Source organism: Barbatula barbatula (genome assembly GCF_947034865.1).
Source record: "Barbatula barbatula genome assembly, chromosome: 1".
NCBI classification, from domain to species: Eukaryota; Metazoa; Chordata; class Actinopteri; order Cypriniformes; family Nemacheilidae; genus Barbatula; species Barbatula barbatula.
The window spans coordinates 25779522-25803064 of NC_136766.1; the positions used below are offsets into that span (position 1 = coordinate 25779522).

Here is a 23543-nt window from a genome sequence, read left to right on the forward strand (position 1 = left end):
GAGGATCTGACCCAGCTCGTTGGCCACGTTTGTACACCATTCCGCAGTGCCTTTTCCGCCTCCGGAAAGTTTCTTGCATATCGATAATAAATACAAAACAAAGTGATTCAAACCTTTACACCTGTTCTCATTTTAAGTCAGTTAAGTCAGGTGTTATTAATTTTATAACCGGAAGCAAATACTATTAAAAAATTATTACGATTTTCCATTATGCATACCAAGCCATAAGTACAAAGTTGTTAAATTAACCTTTTTGGTGGAGTCGTATTTTGAGACTTTGCCAAACGTGGACATGATCTGTGTTCGGTAGTCCTCAATGTTTTCTACTTCACTAAGAAGAAAGACTTTCCTCAGCAGCCTTGGTGATGGCAGTTCTCTCCTTGGTGGTGGTTGCTGAAATTGTTGGCACAAAATCCCTAAAAGCAGAGACAATAAACACACAGACTTCATTACTGATGAAAAACTAAATGGTCCACGCACATACCTCATTACTGATGGTTTAAAGAACAACTGGATGGTTAATTTGGTTATTTGTTCCTCATTACAGTGAGGGTCCCTGCCGTGTTTGTATCATATATATATCTATACCTAAACAGTTAAGAGAACAATTAACTCTGACTTTCTTGTGATCTTCCCAGGTCTTTTGTACTGGCTGAGGAGGGTGGTGTATAAGTCTTTTCTTTGCAGATATTCCTCGAAGTGGCTTTCCAGAACCTGTCTCCACACCTTGGCCATGGTGTTGCCCTCAGTGCGATCCCTCATCAGGCGGATCACTTGCTTGTCTAAACCACGTCTGAAATTAAAGCACAATAATTTGATGGCTGCTACAAGCAATACATATTTTCTTCTAGTTCAATAAATTAGACATAGAGTTATTGTGGAAATTTGCAGACTCACCGTAATGTTAAGACAGCAGGGAACACAGCTCTGTGAGCTGGACTGAGCTGGTCAATAATGCACCCATCCCATGACAGAAAACGACAGATAGTGTTCCTCTGACTCATTGGCTGCCTTTCTGCATGCATTACATGCCAGGACCTCAATCAGCATGGTGTACCAGCCAGAGATGTGGCAGATCTGTCTGACCCTTTTGGAATACCCACAACGGTACAGGAAAGCATTCTGACTGGAACGTGCTGGGCAGTCAGACCTAGGACAGCGAAGACTGTAACGCCACACTCCAACTGGTCTCCAGAAAAACACAGAGCTGTGAAAAAATGAGTCCGCTGAGGGGACTTTCCCTTCCACCACCCCGGGTAATTCAGGAGGATGAAACCATCCTGTCATCCTTCAGAACTTTCCTCCACCTTCTGTTGCCATGCTTGTCTTGATAGGACATGACCTTCTGAAAGAGTCCCCTGTCTTCATCCTCTTTTAGCCACACGATGTCTGCTTTGGAAAGCTCATTAGGACCAGATTCCCATGTTTTATGCCAGCCTTCGAATGTCACCTGGTATTAAAGCTAAGACAAAACCTTTAGTAACAACCACCGAGTGCATGTATGCAAGCTGTGTCCTTATCTAACAACCATACTTAAACTTTGAGTTGTCCCATGACGTGGAGTATCTGCTGCTGTGTTTGATGTTGCTGTGCCCAGACAATGCTGAAGTGCTGCACCAGTCCCATCAGGACCAACCTCACATGCAGACAAGATTAACACATAAAATAAGTTTACAAAATCAAATGTCAATCGCTTTTCTCAATTTAAATGATTTATGTGAACTTGTTTGATTCTACAGTGTATGGACTTACAGTTGATGATGGAATAGAGTATGTGTTTGGCTTCTGTGGTGGATCTGAATGGGCCTTTGTTTTCAGATACTTTTTTTCTATCCCCTGCTTTTCCTGATGCTAAATGAGGCCAAACACACAAGTGGACAAAAGTCAATGTTAAAGCAGCAAGACAACATATTCATCTGAAGTAAGCTTCAGCCACACAAAGTGTCTTTATTTTGTCTTATTTGATTCAGTTTATGCATAAAAGGGATAGTTTACCCAAAAATTAGAATTCTGTCATCTTTTACTCACCCTCTTGTCATTTCAAACATTTCTTCTGCAATAGAAGATATTTTGAAGAAAGTGTGTGTTACCGAAGAACGGCGGTCCCTATTCACTTTTATTGTGTGGACACAAAACCAATGCAAGTCAATGGGTATCACTGTTGTCCTTCAAAATATGTTCTTCTGTGTTTAGCAGACGAAAGTTGGTCATGCAAGTTTGAAATGACAGTGAACAAATGATGACACAATTTTCATTTTGGGGTGAACTATCCCTTTAACAGTTCATGCTATGATAACACTTAAAATTGAAAACATTAAAAAAAATCGCTTTACCTTCTCGTTCAAAGGTGGCAAGAGCTTCCAACAGCAGTGTGTCATCCGCACAAACACTATCACCTTTGGACCCTGATGAACTTGAGCTGGCAGCTACTTCATGAGTGGCCCGGTCCTGCGAAGCAAGCACAGGTGAATTTCAGCCTTGAAGTTTATATTATATGCTGCACTGTGATTTTTAGTAAAGGCACCTTAAACCTACCTCTTTGTCGAGAATGTACCGCCTGAAGTGCTTCAGTGACTTGGTGATGATGTCCTCCTCCTTCATCACCAGTCACTGCCGCACAGAGCAGTTTGCTTCCTGTGCCATTTTCCTCTCATGGTGGTCCCAGCTTGTGGGTCAGCTTGAAGGGTCTTGTGCAGGCTGTACCACTGCCACATCTCTAGATACGTGAAAGATTTAAAGCGGCCCTGTCCACGTTTATCTCGAAACAGCTGCACATACCTAAATAGGAGATCCTTCACCCAGGTGCCATGGCTCTGTTTTTTGTCAGGATGGCGGCTTTCTTTAACATGGAGATCAAGGATACTCAAATGTCAGAAAACAATGATGATTAATAATTACAGATAATTCCAAACAGTGAATAAATAAAAATAATTGTATCGAAGGACGATGGAAACAAATCTTAAATGTGCAAGCAACAGACTTACTACTTAATGTAGCCAACATCATTCTCTGCCAGCCATGTGAAGATTTGACCATTGTATTTGCCAAAGGTCAGATTAAGCTGGCCGAGGTACAGCGCCTCTGATGAAGTCTAGGCGATGGGCTGACATCTCTTTTTAGCTGAAGACATAGAATTTGCAATGATGTTAATGACAAGCACAATGACAACTACATGGCACTAAATATGTTAATATATTTCCATCCAAGATATGACCTTCATGACAAGCCGTCTTTTCATCCTGGACTGTGCTCGTGTCATAGCATGTGTTGCGAGATGCCAGTGACTTGGCCTCCTTTGAAGCCTTAAGAAGGCATGTTTGCCTATTTTGCGACACACTTTTGTCTAAAATATTTAGGGTGGGCAACAATGGATCCATGTTAAACACACCTGTAAGAAACAGGGGGTTTCTCTTAGCATGACTAATACATGAGGTCATGATGAAGTAAAACATGTCCACAATCAAAGGTGTATGTGTCTGTGCCATGTATTAAATACATTTGTTTTAATAATCATACTAACTAATGTTTTACATTTATTTACTTCCTGAATGGAATGTTGATCTTGGGTAAGCCTTAAAACAATAACCATGGTTTACAGTTTACCATGGTTACTATAGTAAAACGATGTTTACAACAAAATAACCATGGTTTTGTTACAGAAACCAAGCCAATGGCAACCAGAACCCCAAACCCCCCATGGTTACTACACTTTTACCACAAATAACATGGTTAATTATCGTAATGAAATGTCAATTGAAAGCTCAAGGGCGGCTAACGCTTTTATATGACAACATATGAAATAACTGTCTTGTGCTTGTTTTTTTGACGAATTAAAAGTGATTTGTCTACTTTGTAATGTCGTGTAAACATTAAATCACTCTCACCACGGACGCTGTGAATGACAGGTCGTCACCGATGAACTTTTTTGCAGAAGCTGTAGCGTTAGCGAAGCAGGCTAGCGTTAGCGAAGGAGGCTAGCTTTATGTCCCGATATCGCAAATTAACAAACATAAATTATTGAAAATATGTCAATACTAATACTAATACGAAATTCGATTATCCGTCTGTGTCGCTCATGAGCACGGGCGCTTTTAATCGCACCTGATTTGGCCGTCACTGTAGACCGTTCGGCCTTCTGATTGGTCTAGAGACTACGGCGACTGTAGACAATGTAGGACACTCGGCCAATGAGGGGACGCGATAGTCTACAGTGAGCATTGCACTTAGGCTGTGTTGACTTCGACTGCATCATTTCTGGTAGTGAGGGACCGTGTTCGCGCTCTCCCATGATTCATTTGGTCAACGATAGATCTGGAAAATCATTTGACAAACGGCTGTTGGTTTTGAGTGACAATTGAAAACCAATAATATAAAATGATCGGGAGGCTTTATTACTCATGCTCTTCCTGTGTTATTGTTTGTTTTTTCAATAGACTGAATTTGTAAGTCGTCAATTCTTTATCGGGAGGTTTAGCAGTTATTCACAGCAATATGATTTTATTGTCTTTCTTGTAATTTTCGATTATGTAAATACAGATTTTCTTATAATTTAGGGTCTGTTTTTGAAAATGTATTTTTTCCTCTTGAAAAAATTCAAAGTTATGTTATGTTTTTAACAGCAGATGGTGGTATAACAGTAGTTCTCTAAGGCATGACAAGCATTTAAAAGCCTCTAGTAATGTGTACTTGAGAATAAACATATAAGTCTGTTCAGGTTATATGTACTACGGTCTGTTAAGGTTAGAGAGCATTTCAAATCCCGTTCATTAATTAATAAAAAGGAAAAGCTAACTTCGATTAGGGAATGGCAGTAACCGTGTCATAATCCTCCTGGCAATCTTGGTCACCTCATCATCCTCTTCTGAGTCAAGGAGACCAGGCTGGACAACCTCTTCCTCTGAATTGGTACCATCTTGTGAGAGACAGGGACCAAATGTATTTGTTTTCTACCTAATGAGGAATTCCACAAAAAGCAACTTAAAGCTTTGTTAGGGTCAATCGTTCATTTAAAAAAATTCATGCCTATAATGTTCCGCCTTTAGTAAAATTGAACATGAACAAATTAACAGTGATTGTCCTTTAATCTTGCCTAAAAATATGAATGAGGCAAATGCTGTAGGATGGAGACATGAGGGAGAACATTGTCTTTAAGTGACTTGGGGCCATCCTCGTGATGATGATGACAGTGGGGAGATAAGGGTGATAAGCTCAAGACTACAGTTTATTTGCCAAATGGTTTCCATCTCTGTTTATTTATACTGTCTCAGGGTCATTGGAAATAGCATCACAATGTCTGTTCTTTCAAAACTTGTTGCTTTGCTTGGAATTTGTATATGCTCGATGTGTGAGTAGTTGATGCTGGAGCAAGAATGGCTGGGACTACAAGCACCCTTCTTTTGAATAAGGCCACATTTACGCGATGAAAAGCGGAAAAGTTTTTCTTTTGCATTTTTGAAAAGTTTCACATACACACTACAACGTTATTAAAACAATCCACATTTACACAGATCCGCAAAAATTACTGTATTACACATGCCACGCCAGTAGTTGGCGACATAACTTTGAAAATCATACTAATGTCCAGAAACCATTTAAGTATATATTGCAGAACATATAATGCAAAATGGCAAGAAGCAAGTCCGGCAGCTGTTAAAGACGAGACTTTATAGTTTAAAGGTGTTCTGGGGATGAAAATAAGTAGTATAAACCCATATTCAGTTTGATTTGTATTAAACCGTTCAACTTCACTCTGAATTCAGTTAGTTATATTTACAAATTCTTTGAGTCGTGTGTCATCACGTGTGTCATCCACGTTGTGGGATTTTAGTTGCTCTCCAAATTACCAAGCAACATCTATTTGTGCCACTTTGGCATTGCGATCAATGTTCAATATCTGGTTGTTTGTCTCACCAAAACCCTATCACTCATGAGTCATCGCATCTCAAGGGTAGATTGATTGACAGCAAGTGTCCCTATCCCAGACACAGACCTGATTGGTCAAATTGAACTAATAGGGGCTGTGTTAAGGAATAATGTGTTTATGACTGCACTACACATTATTTTCGAATGTTTTTAAATAACTTTACTAAATAAAAGCAAAGAAAAGGCAGGCTGCTTGGGTGGGTTTTTAATTTCATTAGCAGTCCAAATTTTGTCCACCCGCCCAATGTATTTGTCTCCGGTCTAACCCATTCTAATCAAGCCCAAACCCAATCTGGCAACACTGCCTATCTATGTTGAGATCTAATATGATTGGTAGTCTAATCAGAAAAGCTAAACTGATTAAGAGCGCCTCTGATTGGTAGACAACAATTGATGCCAACCCCATGATTGGTCATCTACGGTTGAAGTCTGAGTGACTGCTGACTCGTGTCAAATGATATGCTGTAATTCCCCTGTTAAACCTAGATTAGACATTTTGCAACCATGTATTCCTGCAGCACCTTTGAATGAGTTTGCAACAAAACAACAAAAGTTTTTTTTGTCTGTGTAAAGACCTGTCTAGGTGGACACTGATGTCTGGATTATATCTGCAGGGTTTAACATTTTTGATGATTTGATATACTGGGAGTAACAATTTTCTTTTTTCAATTGCAGGTTTTGTCTGATAATGTTATTGCTGTAACACAAAGCAGCCTAATGTATTGTGTTATTAGCCCAGACTTCCTTCTGTATTTAGTCAGCAACAAGTTAAAGCAAGTTAAAATTCTGCATAGTTTGAAGTCAATAAATGAAATGTATAAACAAATAAAATAAAAAATGCTATACTTTCTGATTTTACAGCTGTTAACACAAAGAACCAGGAAAAAGCTGATTTAAAATGTATTTGCATGCCACCCAACACACTTAAACTCTCGGAACATATGCATTAAAATCATTGATTTTAATTTATTATTTTTAGCAGTACCTAATTTGTCCACTGGAGGGCAACAGCGTTACGTGTTTAAAAAGTGTTTTTAATTCTCATTCGAAATATTTCGTTGTAAAGAGGCTCCAGTGAGAACTGTTCCTAGCTGAACCTCATTACAATATCCACACGTCCTCAAAGTCTTTCTTGAAGAAATTCTGCTGGTAACAAAACCATCACATTAATATCTTACATTTATTCATTTTTTTTCATTTGGCAGACGCTTTTATTAAGTATTAAGACATTAGTTCTTTTTAAGATTACCGGGAGGATTTATCGTGTAAAGGTTCATTTTGTTCGACAATAATATGTCTTTTCGACTCGTTTCTATAGTCTTCATACCTTTTTACTTCTTTGGACGGACATCCATGTTTTTGAGTCATCTTAAATCGTTTTATCATATGAAAGCAGACTGACGCGTCTATGTATCAAATCCATTTCCACGGATCCGTTTGGTTATGATTACACAACTGTGTTATTATAGGACCGATCAGACAGTAATGTAAAGTTTGACTAAGTTTTGTGCCGGTATTTGTGTATTTAATCAGCACTGTTGAACAGTGCATTGTTCATGTTTCACGTGTATTACTCTACAGTGCCACTGCATGGCGCCATGTTTTAATGTTCCGGAAGCATGGTTCCTCTGCGTTGTGATTTTAACCCTTATAAACGGCACATAACATGATTATGGGCCCGAAATATGAATGACCAGCGTTTAGATTGTATCAAGGAGTATACGTGTAACATATACGCGTCTATTCGTTCATGTTGTTCTATTGGCTGGTTGAAGCGCGCGTTGCATCACGGGAATTGAACACATCTAAAACGAAACATTTTAAAACATTTTAAAAGCACATTTTCATTGAAACTGTTCAAAGCAAAGACGGGTACAAACTCCTAATTTTGGATCACTGTTGAATTTTTATGGTGTCGTTTCCGTTTAATCGTCGTGGAAATGTATGTTCCCTGAAGTCAGTGCCCTTCGTAGACCGTGTACAACTCATACTTACCTGGCAGGGGAGACACCATGATCATGAAGGTGGTTCACCCAGGGCGAGGCTCAGCCATTGCACTTCGGCTGTGCTGACTTCTGCGAATTCCCCAAATGTGGGAATCTCGACTGCATAATTTCTGGTAGTGGGGGACTGCGTTCGCGCTCTCCCCTGATTCACGTTGTCAATGATAGATCTGATACTATTTAAAATGGTCTAGTATTTTAAAGCTTATTATTGGCGATGATAAGTTGTTTATTACGTAGCGTAGGTGTGACGCAATAAAGGTGCTATTCTTATGATAACAGAGATCATTAATCGGGTTTATTGTGTTATTCATAACAAGTATATTTTTTAACTGTTGTTGAAAATGACATTTCCTGTCTTGGAAAGGTTGAATATACTTGTCATTTCATGTTTTCAGCAGCAGATGGCGGTAACTCTGTAGTTTTCCGAGGCATTTAAAAGGCTCTGGGAGGCGTTTTTTGTGTGTGTGCGTGAAGTCTGTTCAGTTTATAGGGCATTTAAAATTCAATTTTGAATGCCAACGTCATTAAAATAATGGAAAATTAATTTAGATTAGGGACTGGCAGTCACCATGTCACGGCAGGGCGGTGTCCTGAAATTTCATCCTACCCGTCAGATTGTCCTACCAGACATGCGCAATGTTCAATGTTACGTCATTTTTTTAGCGCTGTAAAATAACACTACCTTTTTATTTTATACTTCTACGGCAATCTGATTGGGTTTTTTCGTTGTTAAATCATTCTACATATTTATTTATGCTGGTAAGACTATCTGTCAGGGTATTTTGCATTGTAAAATCATCCTACCGGTTTATTTTGTCGATGTGTTTTGGAATATATTAATTTTTGCCTTCTGGTTGGAAAATCTGACAAGGTAGGGCAATTGGACAGAAGACCGGCGCCACCTACAGGCAGAGCAGGCAGGTGCCTAAGGGCCTCAGGCTTATAGGTGGGGCCTCAGTAACTGTAATGTGTCTCCAACTTCGATGCACATAACATCAAACTTCTGGAAGAGTGCTCATTCTTGACTACAACGCATGTCCTCGCATATCTATTTTGCAGTCATTGTTTGTCATCAGGGAAGATTATTATTTTTACACGTTTTCAATCGATTTCTCATTTGAAGTACATTCGCATATAGACGACAAATCTCATACAGTACAAGGCTACAAGCAAGTTCTCTATCGCATCTTATATAGGTTAAGTTATGCTACTGGGAAATACAAGTTTATGTCAAAAACACATGAAAATAGTCTCTTAGGTCTGAAGTGAATCAGTTAATTAATTGGAGAATAAACCCATTCAGGGTGATACAAGAAGACCTTCCGCTTCTCGTCGTGTCCTCATCAGACTGTCAGGGTTTATTGCCCTAAAATGTTTGAAATTGAAACAGACTTTTTAATGATATCATTTTTTATACAGCGTAATAAAATACTTATTTATTCTAAATGGTGGAGGGGATGGGGGTTCTGTGAGGGGCTACCAAAATAAAATTTTCCCTTGGGCCTCCAAATGTTTAGAACCTGCCCTGTGTCATGATCCTCCTGTCCCTCTTGGTCACCTCATCATCCTCTTCTGAGTCAAGCAGACCAGGCTGGACAACCTCTTCCTCTGAATTGGTACCATCTTGTGAGAGACAGGGACCAAATGTATTTGTTTTCTACCTAATGAGGAATTCCACAAAAAGCAACTTAAAGCTTTGTTAGGGTCAATCGTTCATTTAAAAAAATTCATGCCTATAATGTTCCGCCTTTAGTAAAATTGAACATGAACAAATTAACAGTGATTGTCCTTTAATCTTGCCTAAAAATATGAATGAGGCAAATGCTGTAGGATGGAGTCATGGGGGAGAACCTTGTCTTTTAGTGACTCATCTGCATTGTTGGGTCTGGTGTCTTTCATCTTCCCTCTTTATGGGGTTCAGTTAAGGCGGGTTTGCCGGCCAATCAAGCACAGTAACACCATGTTCATTGAACCAGCTTTTGGTACCTTTGGCACTGTGGGCAGGTGCCAAGTCCTGCTGGAAAATGAAATCAGCATCTTCATAGACCTTGTCAGCAGAAGAAAAAACATGAGGTGCTCTAAAATGTCCTGGTAGATGGCTGTGTTGACTGTGGACGTCTCCCCTGATTTACTTGTGTATGGGGTTTTGGTTAAAAAAGATTCCAGTAGTGTTTCATTGTACTTTGGCAAGGCAAGGCAAGTTTATTATATAGCACATTTCATACACAATGGTAATTCAAAGTGCTTTACATAGAAGAAATTAAAATATCCATTTGATAGAACAGCGAAGAAATAAGAAAAATAAAATGTAACCAGTTAAGAATAAAAAATAAAATACATTTTAGAATAGAAAATAAATAAAGTACAGTACAAACAGTCGGACGGATTTGGAGTCTGGATTTGAATGTGACTACTGTGGGAGCACATCTGATCTCTTCTGGAAGCTGGTTCCAGCTGCGACTGGCATAATAGCTTAATGCAGACTCTCCTTGCTTGGAGAGAACCTTTGGTATTTCTAGCTGAGGCGATCCTTATGACCTATGGTCATTATCTCATAGGTCATATCTGCAATGTATTGAGGTCCGAGGCCATTGAACGATTTATATACCAGTAATAAAACTTGAAAATCTATCCTATATGTAACTGGTAGCCAGTTTAAAGAACTGAGGACTGGTGTGATATGATCATATTTTCTGGTTCTGCTCAGAATCCTTGCCACAGCGTTCTGTATGAGGTGCATGTGTCTTATGGTCTTGTTGGGGAGGCCAGTTAGGAGTCCATTACAATACCACCCTGCTGGTGATGAAAGCATGCTCAAGTTTCTCTAAGTCTTGACTGGAAACAAAGCATCTAATTCTTGCAATATGTTTCAGATGACAGTATGCTGATTTAGTTATTGCTTTGACATGACTACTGAAGCTAAGGTCTGACTCTAGAGACACATTGAGATTCCTGACTTGATTTTTAGTTGTTTGACCTTTAGAGTGAAGGTACGCGTTCACCTTGAGAACTTCATCTTTACTTCTAAACGCAATTACTTCGGTTTTGTCTCAGTTGGATGTGCCAAAACTTTCTTCAGTTAGACAATTTATTTCATCAATGCATTTGACCAGGGAGTCAATGGGGCTGTAATCGTCGATAGGGCTAAGTATATCTGTGTGTTGTCTACATAGCTGTGGTTAGCCATTTGGATATTTCTCATTATTTGGCTCATTGGGAGCATGTACAGGTTGAATAGGAGGGGCGCGATAATTGAGCCTTGAGGGACTCCGCATGTCATGGATGTCCACTCAGATCGAGTCATGGATGTCCACTGGTCGCCTATACTCACATAATAACCTCTCGCTTCTAAGTATGACCTGAACCATATTTGGACTATCCCAGAAAGCCCCACCCAGTTTTCCAGCCTTTCTAGAACTATTTTGTGTCAAATGCAGAACCGAGGTCTAGTAGAACCAGCACTGATAATTTGCCTGAATCAGTATTTAAGCAAATATTGTTTATTATCTTAATGAGCGCTGTCTCTGTTTTGTGATGCGGGCGGAACCCAGATTGAAAATTGTCAAAGTATCCGTTTGAGCTTAAAAATTTGTTCAGCTGGTTGAAGACAACTTTTCAATTTCTTTTTCAATGATCTTGCCTATGAAGGGAAGATCTGAGATGGGTCTATAGTTGTTTAATATGGTCTTATCCAGATTGCTTTTTTTCCGGAAGGGTTTGACAACAGCAGTTTTCAGGGAGTTTGGGAAACTTCCAGAGAGAAGTGAGGCATTTACCACTTCTTTGTCTTAGACACGGTGCTCCATTAATTATAATATAGGCAACCTGTTTTTTTAAATGAGTCATTATATGTAACCAGCTATATTTTTATTATTTTGAGAGGATAAAAGTATGAAGATGTCATGCAGACATCTGCAAATATTCAATTGCTTACAGTGCTTTGGTAAATAGGTGAATATTACAGTATATTATTATTTCATGCAGTTTTTGAAACCCATTAATTATAAGAATATAAATATATTGCTGTTATGTAGAAACAAATTATATTTGTAATAAAATTTGTACATATTAAAAATGAAATGTTAAAATGTAGCTGTTAGTGTACTGGCTCAGGGTATGGTAATGGAAAGCCAGCTCAAGGTTTTTATAATGCAATTCAGTTTGGTGCTGTTCTAGGCTACTTGTAGTATTTAAACAAAGTTACAACACGACTTAATGACACCTAGTACCTAAAACACTTTATTTAATGTATTGCACATATTTAGACAAATTACATATACTTTTGTCTAAAATTGTTATACACCGTTTGTAAGACAGCTTGATAAGTATGTATTTGATCACATACATAGTGTTGTTTATTATACGTGTTGAGTAAGCATAACATTACTAAATGAACAGAAAATCCCCTTCTCTCTATATGTGTACAAATATTTCTACATTTTATGTGGCCATATTCAGGTCAGCATTGTATCGCGTATTCTTACACATTAATATTTCTTTCTAATGCTGCATTCTCATTCTACACCCACACCTTTCCCCCTCCTTTCCCAGCACTCTGTCCACAGCAACCCCCTCCTAGACCACGGTGCTGGGTAGCTGGAAGGTTCTTGTAAACGGCACGACTGTAAGGGATAAAACACAGACCCAGCTGAAGGTGACGTGCAAGCCGGCAGTACGCAGCCAAAGCCAGAACCAGGAGTGGAGTCACCAGCAAGAAACCAACAACCAGCAACGCCACACAACCACCATCGGTAAGCAGGTCTGAACAGTACAACGTTGTACCATGTGGGCGCACCTAAAGGAAGAGCATTATTATTTGATAAATCAAAATGATCTGAACATACAGGTTCCTCCATTTGTTGTCATATAAATCCACGTCATTGTAACAGAGATTGTGATGAATCTCATCATACATTAGAAGTGAGACCACACAAATCCTGACAAACCAAAGTATCGTGTGAAGACATGTGGGGTGTGTTGAGTGGTGGAATGCATGTAGGGATTGTTGAGGAGGGTGCAGGAGAAATGAAATGTCTCCGGAGGAATGTGTCTCTGATGTGTGGACAGACTAAAAACAGATACACCAGACCAGAATGTCTGCTGAAAAATCTCACATTTAAAAAATATATATATATTTATTGAACATGCTGATGCTCTGAAACAAATTGAAATTATAGGTTGTATAAAAAAGTTTAGTGACAGTGTATCTCAAAAGGAAAGAGTTTGAAGTAATCACGACCTCCGCATTCTCCATCAATCACACGATAGATAGAGGAGAGTTGAGTGGGAACAACAGGGTGTAACTACAGAGATGAGGAGCAAACTGATAAAACCCGTCTGTGTTTTGAGCTACACTTTCTCAATTTGACAGGTTTCTGCTGTTGGGATGCTTGTAAAAATCATAACGACAAGGAATTGTTTTTATATCATTGTACTTCTAAACTGTATATTAATGTTGATGCTCAATTACATCAGTATTTTATTGCTGGTTTTGGGTTGATGACTAAAATTGCTGACATTGACACATTTTTTATGAGTTATTCAAACTGATGAGCCATTTATTTCATGAAAGTGTTATAAGACAGACCACCATGGTATTTCAAGTCTTTAGTTGTTAGGATTTACTTCTCCCAACATATCTGGTGTCACATGGAGACTAATTAGTGGCCACTGATCTTGGGTCTCGAGGGTCTAGTAACTGGAGAGGTGGAAGAATCCGGCCCTTATGTATACACATTGATCCTTACTGACCCCCGAACTATATTCACCAAAGACACATACAGAGGTCCTTTTATTTTGTATGATCTTTATCGAAATTGCAGATGTGATTTCATGGTTATGAAACAGACTTGAAAAGTGTAGATCTTTCTTTTTGTTGATGAGTGTGCAAGAATGCTTTGGGCGGTCACTTTATGAATGACAAAAAGGCTTTTAATCTTCATCAATCCAGTCCTGGGCATCCGACGTCATCCTCCCAACTCCTGACCCGGCCCTGCTAATACTCCTTCACTCAAATGATTATTAGATTACATGGTAAATCAAAGACCAAACTCTCCAAATCCCCAGGTGAGTCACTTTTGATTCTTTTTCACAGATCATTTTTCTGCTTGTATGTCTGAGGATCCCAAGTAGACATTAAGTATTAATTTAATATAAAAAAGGACCTTAAAAAGATCATAATTCTCTCTTTCGCGTATTGATTGCTGTCTTTTGCTAAATATGGTCTTTGTACTATGCATGACGCTTTGAAATAGTATTTCAATTATTTTTACTTAAAATATAAAGGAAAATGTAGGGCTATAAAAGAATACCAATTTGTTTTGTTCTTTTGCATTAAACGATAACCTTGAACAAGTCATAACCAACAACCAGTCGAATATCACAATCTCTCTTCACATCTCCCAGGTCTTACCGTCGAATGGCAGAGAAAGCCGAACACCACCATGACAATAGCAGGCGTAAGGATCAGCCCAAAAACCAACCCAGCCAGGCAGGCATTGATGGCCGCGATCAACAGGTTCTGTGCCGTCACTAACACCGAACATGCCCAGCAGTCAAGAGAGCCCCGCAGCTCAAGCGGAGCATTGTCTCCTCTGGCCTCTGCTGCAGAGTAAGGTGGAGGCACGACCACCCCAGGGCCGCTGACCGGGGTTCCAGCTGGCGCAGTGGACGACTGGGACTGAGTGTGCTGGAGGGTGGGGTTGTGGTGGTGGTAGCTGTTGTTTGGAAGCTCCTCCGAGAGATCGAGGACCTGGTGATGAGCCCCCTTCTCCAGTGTGCTGTTTAAGCTCATCCTGATCTGAAGATAAAGAGGAATAGAGAATTGGCTCATGTGTGGCGGAAACCAATTGATAGTTGAGTGTGTTTGGAACAACATGGGTGATGAGATCAAGTAATGAAGAGTAAGAGGACTCAAGGGTGCCCGTTTCTTACTGTTCTTTCATCTCGTAGCACAATGAGTGAATCTTATGGAGAGCATGCTCAGCTCCTATAGACTTCTTTAATGAACATTAAAAGTACTGTAATGGTGGTACTGTATATAGTTCTGTTTTACTGTCATTGGAATCATCCTGTCAAGACAAATCTTTACAATCAAAACGCAAATTTGGTCATCGTTTACTCACCCTCTTGTCATTTATTTCTACAGAACACAGAAGAATGTAACCGAACAGTGGCGGTACCCCATGGGCTTCTACGGTATGGACACAAACCAAATCAAGTTTATGGGTATTGCCATCGTTCGGTTACCAACATTCCTTTAAATATCACATTTTGTGTTCTGCAGAAAGACATACAGGTTTTCATACAGAATATTTTTTTTTGGGTGAACTATCCCTTTAAAGGAAGTGTTACTACCATGTAGTAAAGTTCCAACTTATTTAGTAAATGTTTATTTTTTTCACGTTGTAGCAGTGAGACGGTTGCATTACAGTAAAGCAATGTTGTCAAGCCCACATTACAGTGTTATGATTACTGGTGACTCAGATCAACCACTTCTTGTTTCATAAATCCCCCTCAGTTCCATTGAGAATCTGCTTAGCTGAAGTTTGCCAAGAGGTTATGTGAACCCACATCTGGAGGTACAACTGTTACACTGTTAGCCTGTATATCCAGAACAATAGGCCGGGGTAGAAATACATAAATACATGTCAGAGATCAGCAGCTCCAATGCCTTACACTCATCATTTAAAAATGAACACAGGATGACCTACAGAACACACGCTACATCCTGAATATGCCATACGGGATGCATGATGCAGGTGATACACACGTGTTTGTGCGCCTGCTGCTGATGTCTTCCTGCCTTTGTATTGTGATGCACAGATGCACTGTTAGTGGTCATACAGCAGGTGATTACTATATTACTGTTACTACAATACAATCCACTTCAACACTTGTGGGAAACCTGAACACAAGCGAACTTAATGTCAAGTTACCAGACTGTTCCCTCTTTACAGGGATTTGTTTTTCAAAAGGATTATAGAACAACGCTTTTGGGAATTTTGTTCAGATGCATTTGTAGCAAAATCCTCAACACTTGCTTATATTAATACATTTACTTGTCTTTATATAGGCAAGATGACTGTTTGATGCTTTTAAAATAGCCTATTCTCTTCTTACATAACGATCTGAAAATACTTGATTCAGAAGATAATTTGAAGAAAGTTGGTAACCGAACAGCACTGGCCCCATTCACTTCTATTGTATGGACACAAAACCAGTTTATGTGAAGGGGGGGCAGTTAAAAACATTCTTGAAAGTGTCTACTTTGTGTTGTGCAGAAGAAGAAAAAAGTCATACTGGTTTGAAATGGCAAGCGGATGAGTAAATGATGCCAGAATTTGTCTTTTTGTGTGAGTTTCATTAGATGTTGCGAATATGCGGATGCATCTTTACAGTATTACAGTTAGTCTAGTCACAGAAGAAAGAAAAGTTTTGCATAGTTACTATGCGACCCTGCAAAGCCAGCTAAAGTATTATTTTCTACATAAAATCATGTCAAAGATTGAAATCTCAGTGAAATGAATGGCTAAAATCGCTCAATATTTCAAAGTGAGATTTTGAGTCTTCACGGGCAGGGTTTTCAGGGACATGGTCACAACTCACCAGATGACGTGAAGTCCGGCGGTTCTCTCCTCTTTTCCTATCACAGCATACACCTCTTTGTGTTCTTTTTGTCCAATTTGAGGAAGATGTTTTGAATTCCTGCTTGATTTAAGCGTTTTAAAAAAAATTCAGGAAGATTCTCTAGTAAATTCTGCAGATGATTTTCTCAGTGCTAGGCAGATCCTCATTTCTTATGTGAGTTTTGCTGCATTAGTCCGCTCACTGTGGCTGGGGTCCTGAATGTAGCCAATCTTGCCTGGCAGTTATAGCAGTGCCTCTTTGTGCCCCCTCCCCTTTTTTCACTCCCGTTCTTTCCTTTTTGTGTGGGGGAAGGAATGTTTATTTAAAGAGCTGAAGTGAAGACTTTGATTACTAGTGATAGATGTAGAGAACATGAAACCACCACACAACCCACATCATCCCTTCCTCATCAACAACACCGACCGGATGGTTCCTCTTAAAACTGTTTGTTTTTTTGTCGTCTTGTGTTGGTTTGGTTAATGCCAATAGACCATAGATATTAAACTTAAAGGTAGTATGGATCAAAGTGTAATTAAATGTTTTTTAACATTTATTAAGTCAAGCTAGCCAAAGCAAATATGTTATGCATTAGGGTACATAAACCTATGTGAAACTACAGTGGGAGGGCAAAATAAATAGTGGATTGTTTATCTGATAAGATTCCATCTGTGATACAGAACATAGGCAAGCAATTCATGTCGGTTAGATGGAGCGTTTCCACAATGCTTGTACTTGTTTATTTTTTATCTTTGGACTGTTGGGTGCAACCCCTGACCCCACTGTTCAATCATTTTCCATTGCTTTTGGTCCAGCCATTTTTTTTCCATGACATTACTACAACACACTTAGACATTTTCATAATGCCCCTCTGCCTGCTGTGGTCTGCCCGTAAAGACCTGTTGAGCGTGGTGAGAGGGACACAGCCTAGCGTGGGATTAATTGTAACATAGTTATGCAGGGTCGGCTGATTTGTACTTTTTTTCCTCTCATTGTCAGATGATGACTTCCTGTGAATTTGTGGAAAGATTTTGTGTTTTCAAGGAATTATTGTACAGAACGTGAAAGATAATGCCACATAAATCCAACCTTATTATAGCATTGTTGGCTAAACATATCTACACTTATCTATTATCCATGTTTTGATATGGTGCTATGTATATCGGTTTGTCATTTTTGATGTAATTGTACAACAGTAGGTTCTAAAATGTGTGTTGCTCGTGCAAAATATGATAAATCTAACTTAGGATCTTCTTGCATATTATATTTCTGTTCAGTTTTTTATTCCTTAGTACAACACAAGCTTTATTACCTTCTCTGTAGAGTTCAATGCAGAGGTCATAGCTGGATTGTCACAATGCTTAGAAGTACATTATGCTTTTATCTAAAGCAACTTGTAGTGCATTCAAGGAATGCATTTTAATTTGTTTTTTTTAGATTTTAACTGAAACATTTGGAAGCTCCTACTTTGTTGGGAAATTGTGGTGCTTTAGAAATCACAATATGCTCTAATTTGAAAAGTGTGAAGATGGATACACACTGTTGTGTTACATTTGCAGTCAGTGCCTGGCCATGTAAACGTATTGTTGTGGCAAAGCTTTTCTTTCCAGCTGTGGGGCAGTTTTCACCTAAAACCGTGTACTTGTTAGTGATCATTATATAGGCTCTGTCATGAGAATGCTGATTATATGTGATTATAGTGAACAGTTTGTGTGCTATTTAAACATTTTCATCACAGAAACTGTCGTTTTAGCTTTAAATGGACCAAAACTGAGAAATGTGATGGAGGGGTGGACAGAATTTCCTGTGCTTACAGGAAGCAGGAAATCCGTAGGTCTGTCCAATGTTAACCTCTGTATCAACCTCTGATGTCCTTTTTTTAACTTAAGTTTTTCACGGGAGGTCCTGAAGCGAATAAAAGTGTCTACTAACTGGTAAGTGAGCTTAATGTTTCCACACTTTCAATACTTTAACAAACCATGGATTGTTTGATTTTTTTTTTAATATGATGTGTATTAGTTATATATTAGAAAAACTTTCACTTGATAAAACGTTTGCTGGGTAACAGCAGGCATTAAAACCATCAACTTTGCAAAACTGTTGAGCCCACATGGGCGATTTGCATGGCAGACTCCCATCGGCACACAAATTTCTTGTTCCAAATGTATATCAAAGTTAAGCGATAAGGTCTGTTTGTGTAAGCTAATCAGAAATGTAAATATACTCTGGGTTTAAGTCTTGTCAGATATCTTTTGAGCCCTTGTCAGTAGAGAAGAACAGGAAGGAACATGGATAGAGATGCAAAAAAATTTATAAATATACAGGGATGAACGTTTACCCGATGATAATTGCGTGCTAGATAACAATTGCAATTGAATAGAAATGTTAAATCGGCAAGACTTAATTATAAGTGTAAAAACTGAAAAAGGTGCTTGTGACTTGCAAAATAGTCTATTTGGTTAAGTGGTGACGTAAGGAATAGCTTTTTTGGTCCAAGCATCTATTCCTTTCAAGCGGGGCTACAGCTTAAACGGTGGTTTATGAGCACGGTTTACTCATATTCCATATTTAAGCGTAACGTGTATTTAGTGTATACTTTGATTTTAGTCCCCAGGCTCACATTAATATTTGAATACATTTTGAAGAATAAAGGTAAAGGATTGTAGCTTTAATTTTATAGCTCGCCATGAGTGTATAGTAGCATTTCTGTTGTTTGCCTATAGCATCTTATTGAGCGTTTAGACCCGGAAAAGAGTATATGACCTTCAGTATATGGTGGTGCATCACGTAATACTTAACAATCGGATAGTCTAGACTCATCAACCTTCAGGCAAGTGTTTCTTTACAAACAAAATTATTCTTATATTCAGCTAAATAACAATAAAAATACAAGTCAACATGAATAAATCAACCAAAAAAGTGAAAATCAAAGTTTATCAAAAGCATTTAATATTATTCAGAATAATCATATCAATGTCACACAAATTCACAAAGTGTTTAAGACATGTCTGGCTCAGTTTGCTTCATGTGTGTATTTCAAAACAGTGCAGATTTTAAATAACCACAAAAAAAATGGAGAGTGTATATTGCAACAGGAAAAGTAATTCTAAACAAAACAAGAGAGTAGCTCAAAAAGAACTCAGCACCATCTATAGCATAATTAAAACCATAATTTTCCTGATAATACATGAATTATTTTAAGCTAACGTCTCTAAAGCTTGGAAAAAATGACAGTATACAAATCCAAATGATAATGCATTTAAATCCCCTTTCGCATGTTACTCATTCCAGTAAAATGCTACAGAATTTACAGTTCAACTTGATTTACGCTATAAATGCCTCAATATTGGCATGACAGCCCCTGTAGCCAACAAATGTATACTGTGTACGTCGAAAGCCTGCTGTAGTCAACATGGCAAACGTGTCCTCAAATGAACAGCCTTTACAACAGGACAGAAGCGTCACTAAATGTGTCACATAGGTATCAAAAACAAACATAATAGTCACCATTGTAAAGAGAGTCAGAGACAGGTCTAATCTGAAAATTGCCCCAGTTTGTCTTTTGCTTTGTCCAAAGCAAGACATACCATGACAAGGTAAATATGTATCAGCGATTACGTTTCTTTCTTGTGAGTGGAAAAGTGAAAATGTCTTTAAAACATTTGTGTACAAAAGACAACATGATTCAAATTTCACCTGTCTGTGCTCTACAATCTTTGTGGGCATAAAGTCAATTTACAGATTCAATATATAGTTATATAAAAATAATTAAAGGGAAAGAAGCACCAAGACAAAAAATATCAGAACCATCCAAGTCCCTTTAAAACATAACAGAGAAATGAGAATAACAAATCAAAACCCTTACTACATCTCTGATAACCATAATGACGCATGGGAGAGCATACTATATAACAATAAATAGAACAAAAATTAAATAAAAACATTTATATTCTGTATAGAGGTGAGAAGCAATTCACTGACCAAATGGAACAATTCTGCCCTCACAAAATGCAGATGAGTGATTTAAAAATGCAATCGTAAAATGTTTGTCCTGATGGTGAGAAATGCACAACATTTCATACTAACTAAAACTGAAAAGTCTTTAAAACCCGTATGTTTTGAAGCATTCTGAACAATTGTATTTCTTTTAATTCTTAATGCTTTAGAAAAATGTCCATAGCTCTATAATTAGTATTATTAATTTGTATCTCTTTACTAAATACAAGGCCAATGTGGTATATATCTAGGCTGTTCTAGTTTCAAAAATAATAAATTATTAGAGGAAAAAGCACCCCACGAAAAAGTACAAAGAGCATTTACCCATTCAATATTCAAGACAAAAAATATCAACATGAAAGAAACCTCGCATGCCACAAATGACATGGTCACATCAACTTCACTGCTTGCAAGCACCAAATTGTGTTCCATTAAAAGTCTATTAGAGCCATTCAGAGACAAGGCCGTCTTATTGGCTAATTGGTTCTGTAAACAATGCTAAGTAAACTGGTTTTCCATTGGCTTTTCAACAAATAGCAGTAGTAGTAAATTTACTGTTGGATAAAAACAAAATCACAAATTAATCTTGTCCTGCGAGCAGGAGTTTTGGTTATGGCTGTGTGAGGGAAAGGATGAGTTGTCCTCATCACGAGCTGGGAGCGGTGGCCTGAGAACACAAACGAAAAAAGAGTTAGGGTTTCAACTTCAAAATCACTGTTTATGTGTGGATGTGTGGTGCACTCACCAGGATGAAAGAGTCATATATGTTCATCAGCTCTTCGATGCGGTATTGCTCCAGCACTACGACGTTAGAGAGGTTAGTGCTGCTTTTTCGTGCACAGTCCTCACAGTGCACGACGTACGTCTTCCGACTGCCATTCTCACTGGTCACAAACAGCAGGTTAAACACCTCCACCTGCACGACAGCAATCAAACCAAAAGCTCTTATTAACACTCACATAATCCTTATTGTCCCATTTCATCACGTATTTGCTACTGGCAGAAGCAAACTGAACCTCAGAAGTGCCTGATGTCTGAACTTTGAGCTACACCAAACCATTAATTGCAGCAAAGTCGAGCTTTAGGGTTAGTTTAGCATTGACCATTTAGCTGTTACACATCTCCATCTGGACCTAAAAAGCATCTTTCTCCATTGATGGCATTTCTGAATTTGCTGTGTATCGTGATATCGAGCTAGTGCAATTCTTTTTTGAAGGGGATAATTGGAAACATACATGACGGCTTTTGAAAAGCTCTTGCCTTTTATACCCATAAATGAAATGTGTCATTACTTATTCACAGTCACGTATTTAAAACCTGTACGGGACTCTTTTGTGGAACATTTTGTAAAAAGTCTGAGGGGCCCCCAAATGTTGAGGCACCAACATTCTCCAAAACAGGCCTTTAAAACTATTTGACTTTCTTCTGTAGAACTAGATTGACATTAGGGGGAGTCGAGAATAAAAATTGTCATTTTGGGGTAAACTTTCTTTTAATGGGCTCTGTCGAATTCCAGTGCAGAATAACGAAAGCTGCATTATGTTGACTTTACCCAAGAGTTCTATTATTAAATTTGACACGAGAAGAAAACCTAGCTAAAGTCTTGTTCCTACTTACGTCACACTCATTACAGTAGTAGGCCGGCTCATCCTTCACTCTACTCTGGTAGGAGATTTTCTTCCCTGCTACCATCAGCTGGTCTCTTAGCATCTGAATGTGCTTAATAGACTGGAGGAGACAGTGTCTGAAAAGGAGGAAGCAAACTTTTAATAAATGTGCCTGCTACTATGATCTTGTAAAACTAATTGTGAAGGTGCTGCTAACTCACTTAATCATCTTGAAAGTGTCTGGGTCGGTGATTTTGACAGTGCGAGCAGCATTCCAGGACACATGGATCATGGGAACGATGGACTTCACGTTCTTAACTTCATTCCACTCAAACCTCTCCAAAGCCAACTGGTACTGATATGCTACAAATGGGATGACAAACCAGTGAGACATTGTTGTGAAAGGATCTTGTTGAAGTTGATCAATCTTAAAGTTGATAGGTGCAAGTTGCTCACCGTTAAGAGGTCCCACGTTCCAAGCAATGTTGTTGCACCAGCCTACAGCCTGAACCCAGTGTACAGTGCCTGCATTAATCCATACCAGGTCTCCTGGCCTCTGGATGAACCGGTACACAGGTATATTCGAGCGGTAAAGGTCATCCAACACTGGCCACCATGATCCTGTTAAGTAGTCTACTCCATGCCTAAGGAAAAATAATAAGTTGTATATTCACAATTTGCATTGCCTGATGGAATAGACGTGCTGTGGTGGTGTTTTCGTTTGACGCGGTTTCTTACTTTTCACAAAAATCACTGATGGCGTTCCAGTAGTTATTGTGTACAGCAAACCACTCACAGTCACCAGGCCCAATATTGATATTCACAGAACAGAAGTTGTTGTTTTCCTGGTGCCCTGTTAACAGAAGCATAAACATCATCAACAAAGAACCACAAGGTAAACAAAGTTAGAAAATTGTTGCAGGGCCCCAGGCTATGCTTGAAATAGTTGCACATAAATCCATAATATAAATGTTACAATTGTACAATTTAAATGTAACGCAAATCACTTGCTGCTATGTTTTTTTTGCATGTTCTGTGAGTTTTATTTCAAGTATTTCAACACCGCCTATATGCATGTGAAGAGCTGACTTGTACACTGTTACTATAATAAAAGCATGATTTGTTTTCTAGAGAAAGTGTTTCAAAAAGTTCCTTATATGGCACCTATTTGTTTTGGCCAGAACCGTGTGGTGTCATCTTAGACGAACACAAACCTGGTGTGCGGCATCCAGGGACCTTCATGTAGAGCTGTACGGTGTTCATTCCAAGAATAGTGTGGCCAACATGACTCAGCATATTCCCACTGGAGGACACACGCATGAACGCTGGTAGCTTTTGCAGCTCCTGCAGCTGTGGCTTCCATCTATGAATATAGGGGAAAAAAACA

General features: G+C 38.7%; 2 protein-coding genes across 5 annotated transcripts in view; both read right to left on the minus strand.

Annotated features, from left to right (window-relative positions):
- Window positions 1–12146: 12146 nt before the first annotated feature.
- On the minus strand, window positions 12147–16779 carry tmem88b (transmembrane protein 88 b). Its single transcript, XM_079470959.1, has 3 exons — window positions 16536–16779; window positions 14341–14727; window positions 12147–12723 (listed from the first exon to the last, which is right to left on the minus strand). Exons 2-3 carry the CDS (start codon window positions 14719–14721, stop codon window positions 12448–12450), a joined length of 657 nt encoding a protein of 218 aa, XP_079327085.1. The 5' UTR covers window positions 14722–14727; window positions 16536–16779; the 3' UTR covers window positions 12147–12447.
- A 2618-nt stretch (window positions 16780–19397) lies between these two features.
- kdm6ba (lysine (K)-specific demethylase 6B, a) overlaps window positions 19398–23543 on the minus strand; it is a 66452-nt gene continuing 62306 nt past the window's right edge. For all 4 annotated transcript variants that reach the window (XM_079463661.1, XM_079463662.1, XM_079463663.1 and 1 more), the window contains 7 exons: window positions 23371–23519; window positions 22895–23009; window positions 22613–22800; window positions 22378–22519; window positions 22167–22293; window positions 21295–21465; window positions 19398–21216 (listed from right to left, as the gene is read on the minus strand). In XM_079463661.1, coding sequence (XP_079319787.1) covers window positions 21196–21216; window positions 21295–21465; window positions 22167–22293; window positions 22378–22519; window positions 22613–22800; window positions 22895–23009; window positions 23371–23519 — 913 coding nt within the window. In that variant the 3' untranslated portion in view covers window positions 19398–21195. The remainder of the gene's footprint in view (window positions 21217–21294; window positions 21466–22166; window positions 22294–22377; window positions 22520–22612; window positions 22801–22894; window positions 23010–23370; window positions 23520–23543) is intronic.

Bases quoted from the DNA above. Each gene is read 5' to 3' on its own strand.
- tmem88b (XM_079470959.1), bottom strand. From the start codon at position 14,721: ATGAGCTTAAACAGCACACTGGAGAAGGGGGCTCATCACCAGGTCCTC. The intron at 12,724-14,340 runs GTAAGACCTGGG...CTCTTCCTTTAG, and splicing joins GCTTTCTCTGCCATTCGACG to GTGCGCCCACATGGTACAAC.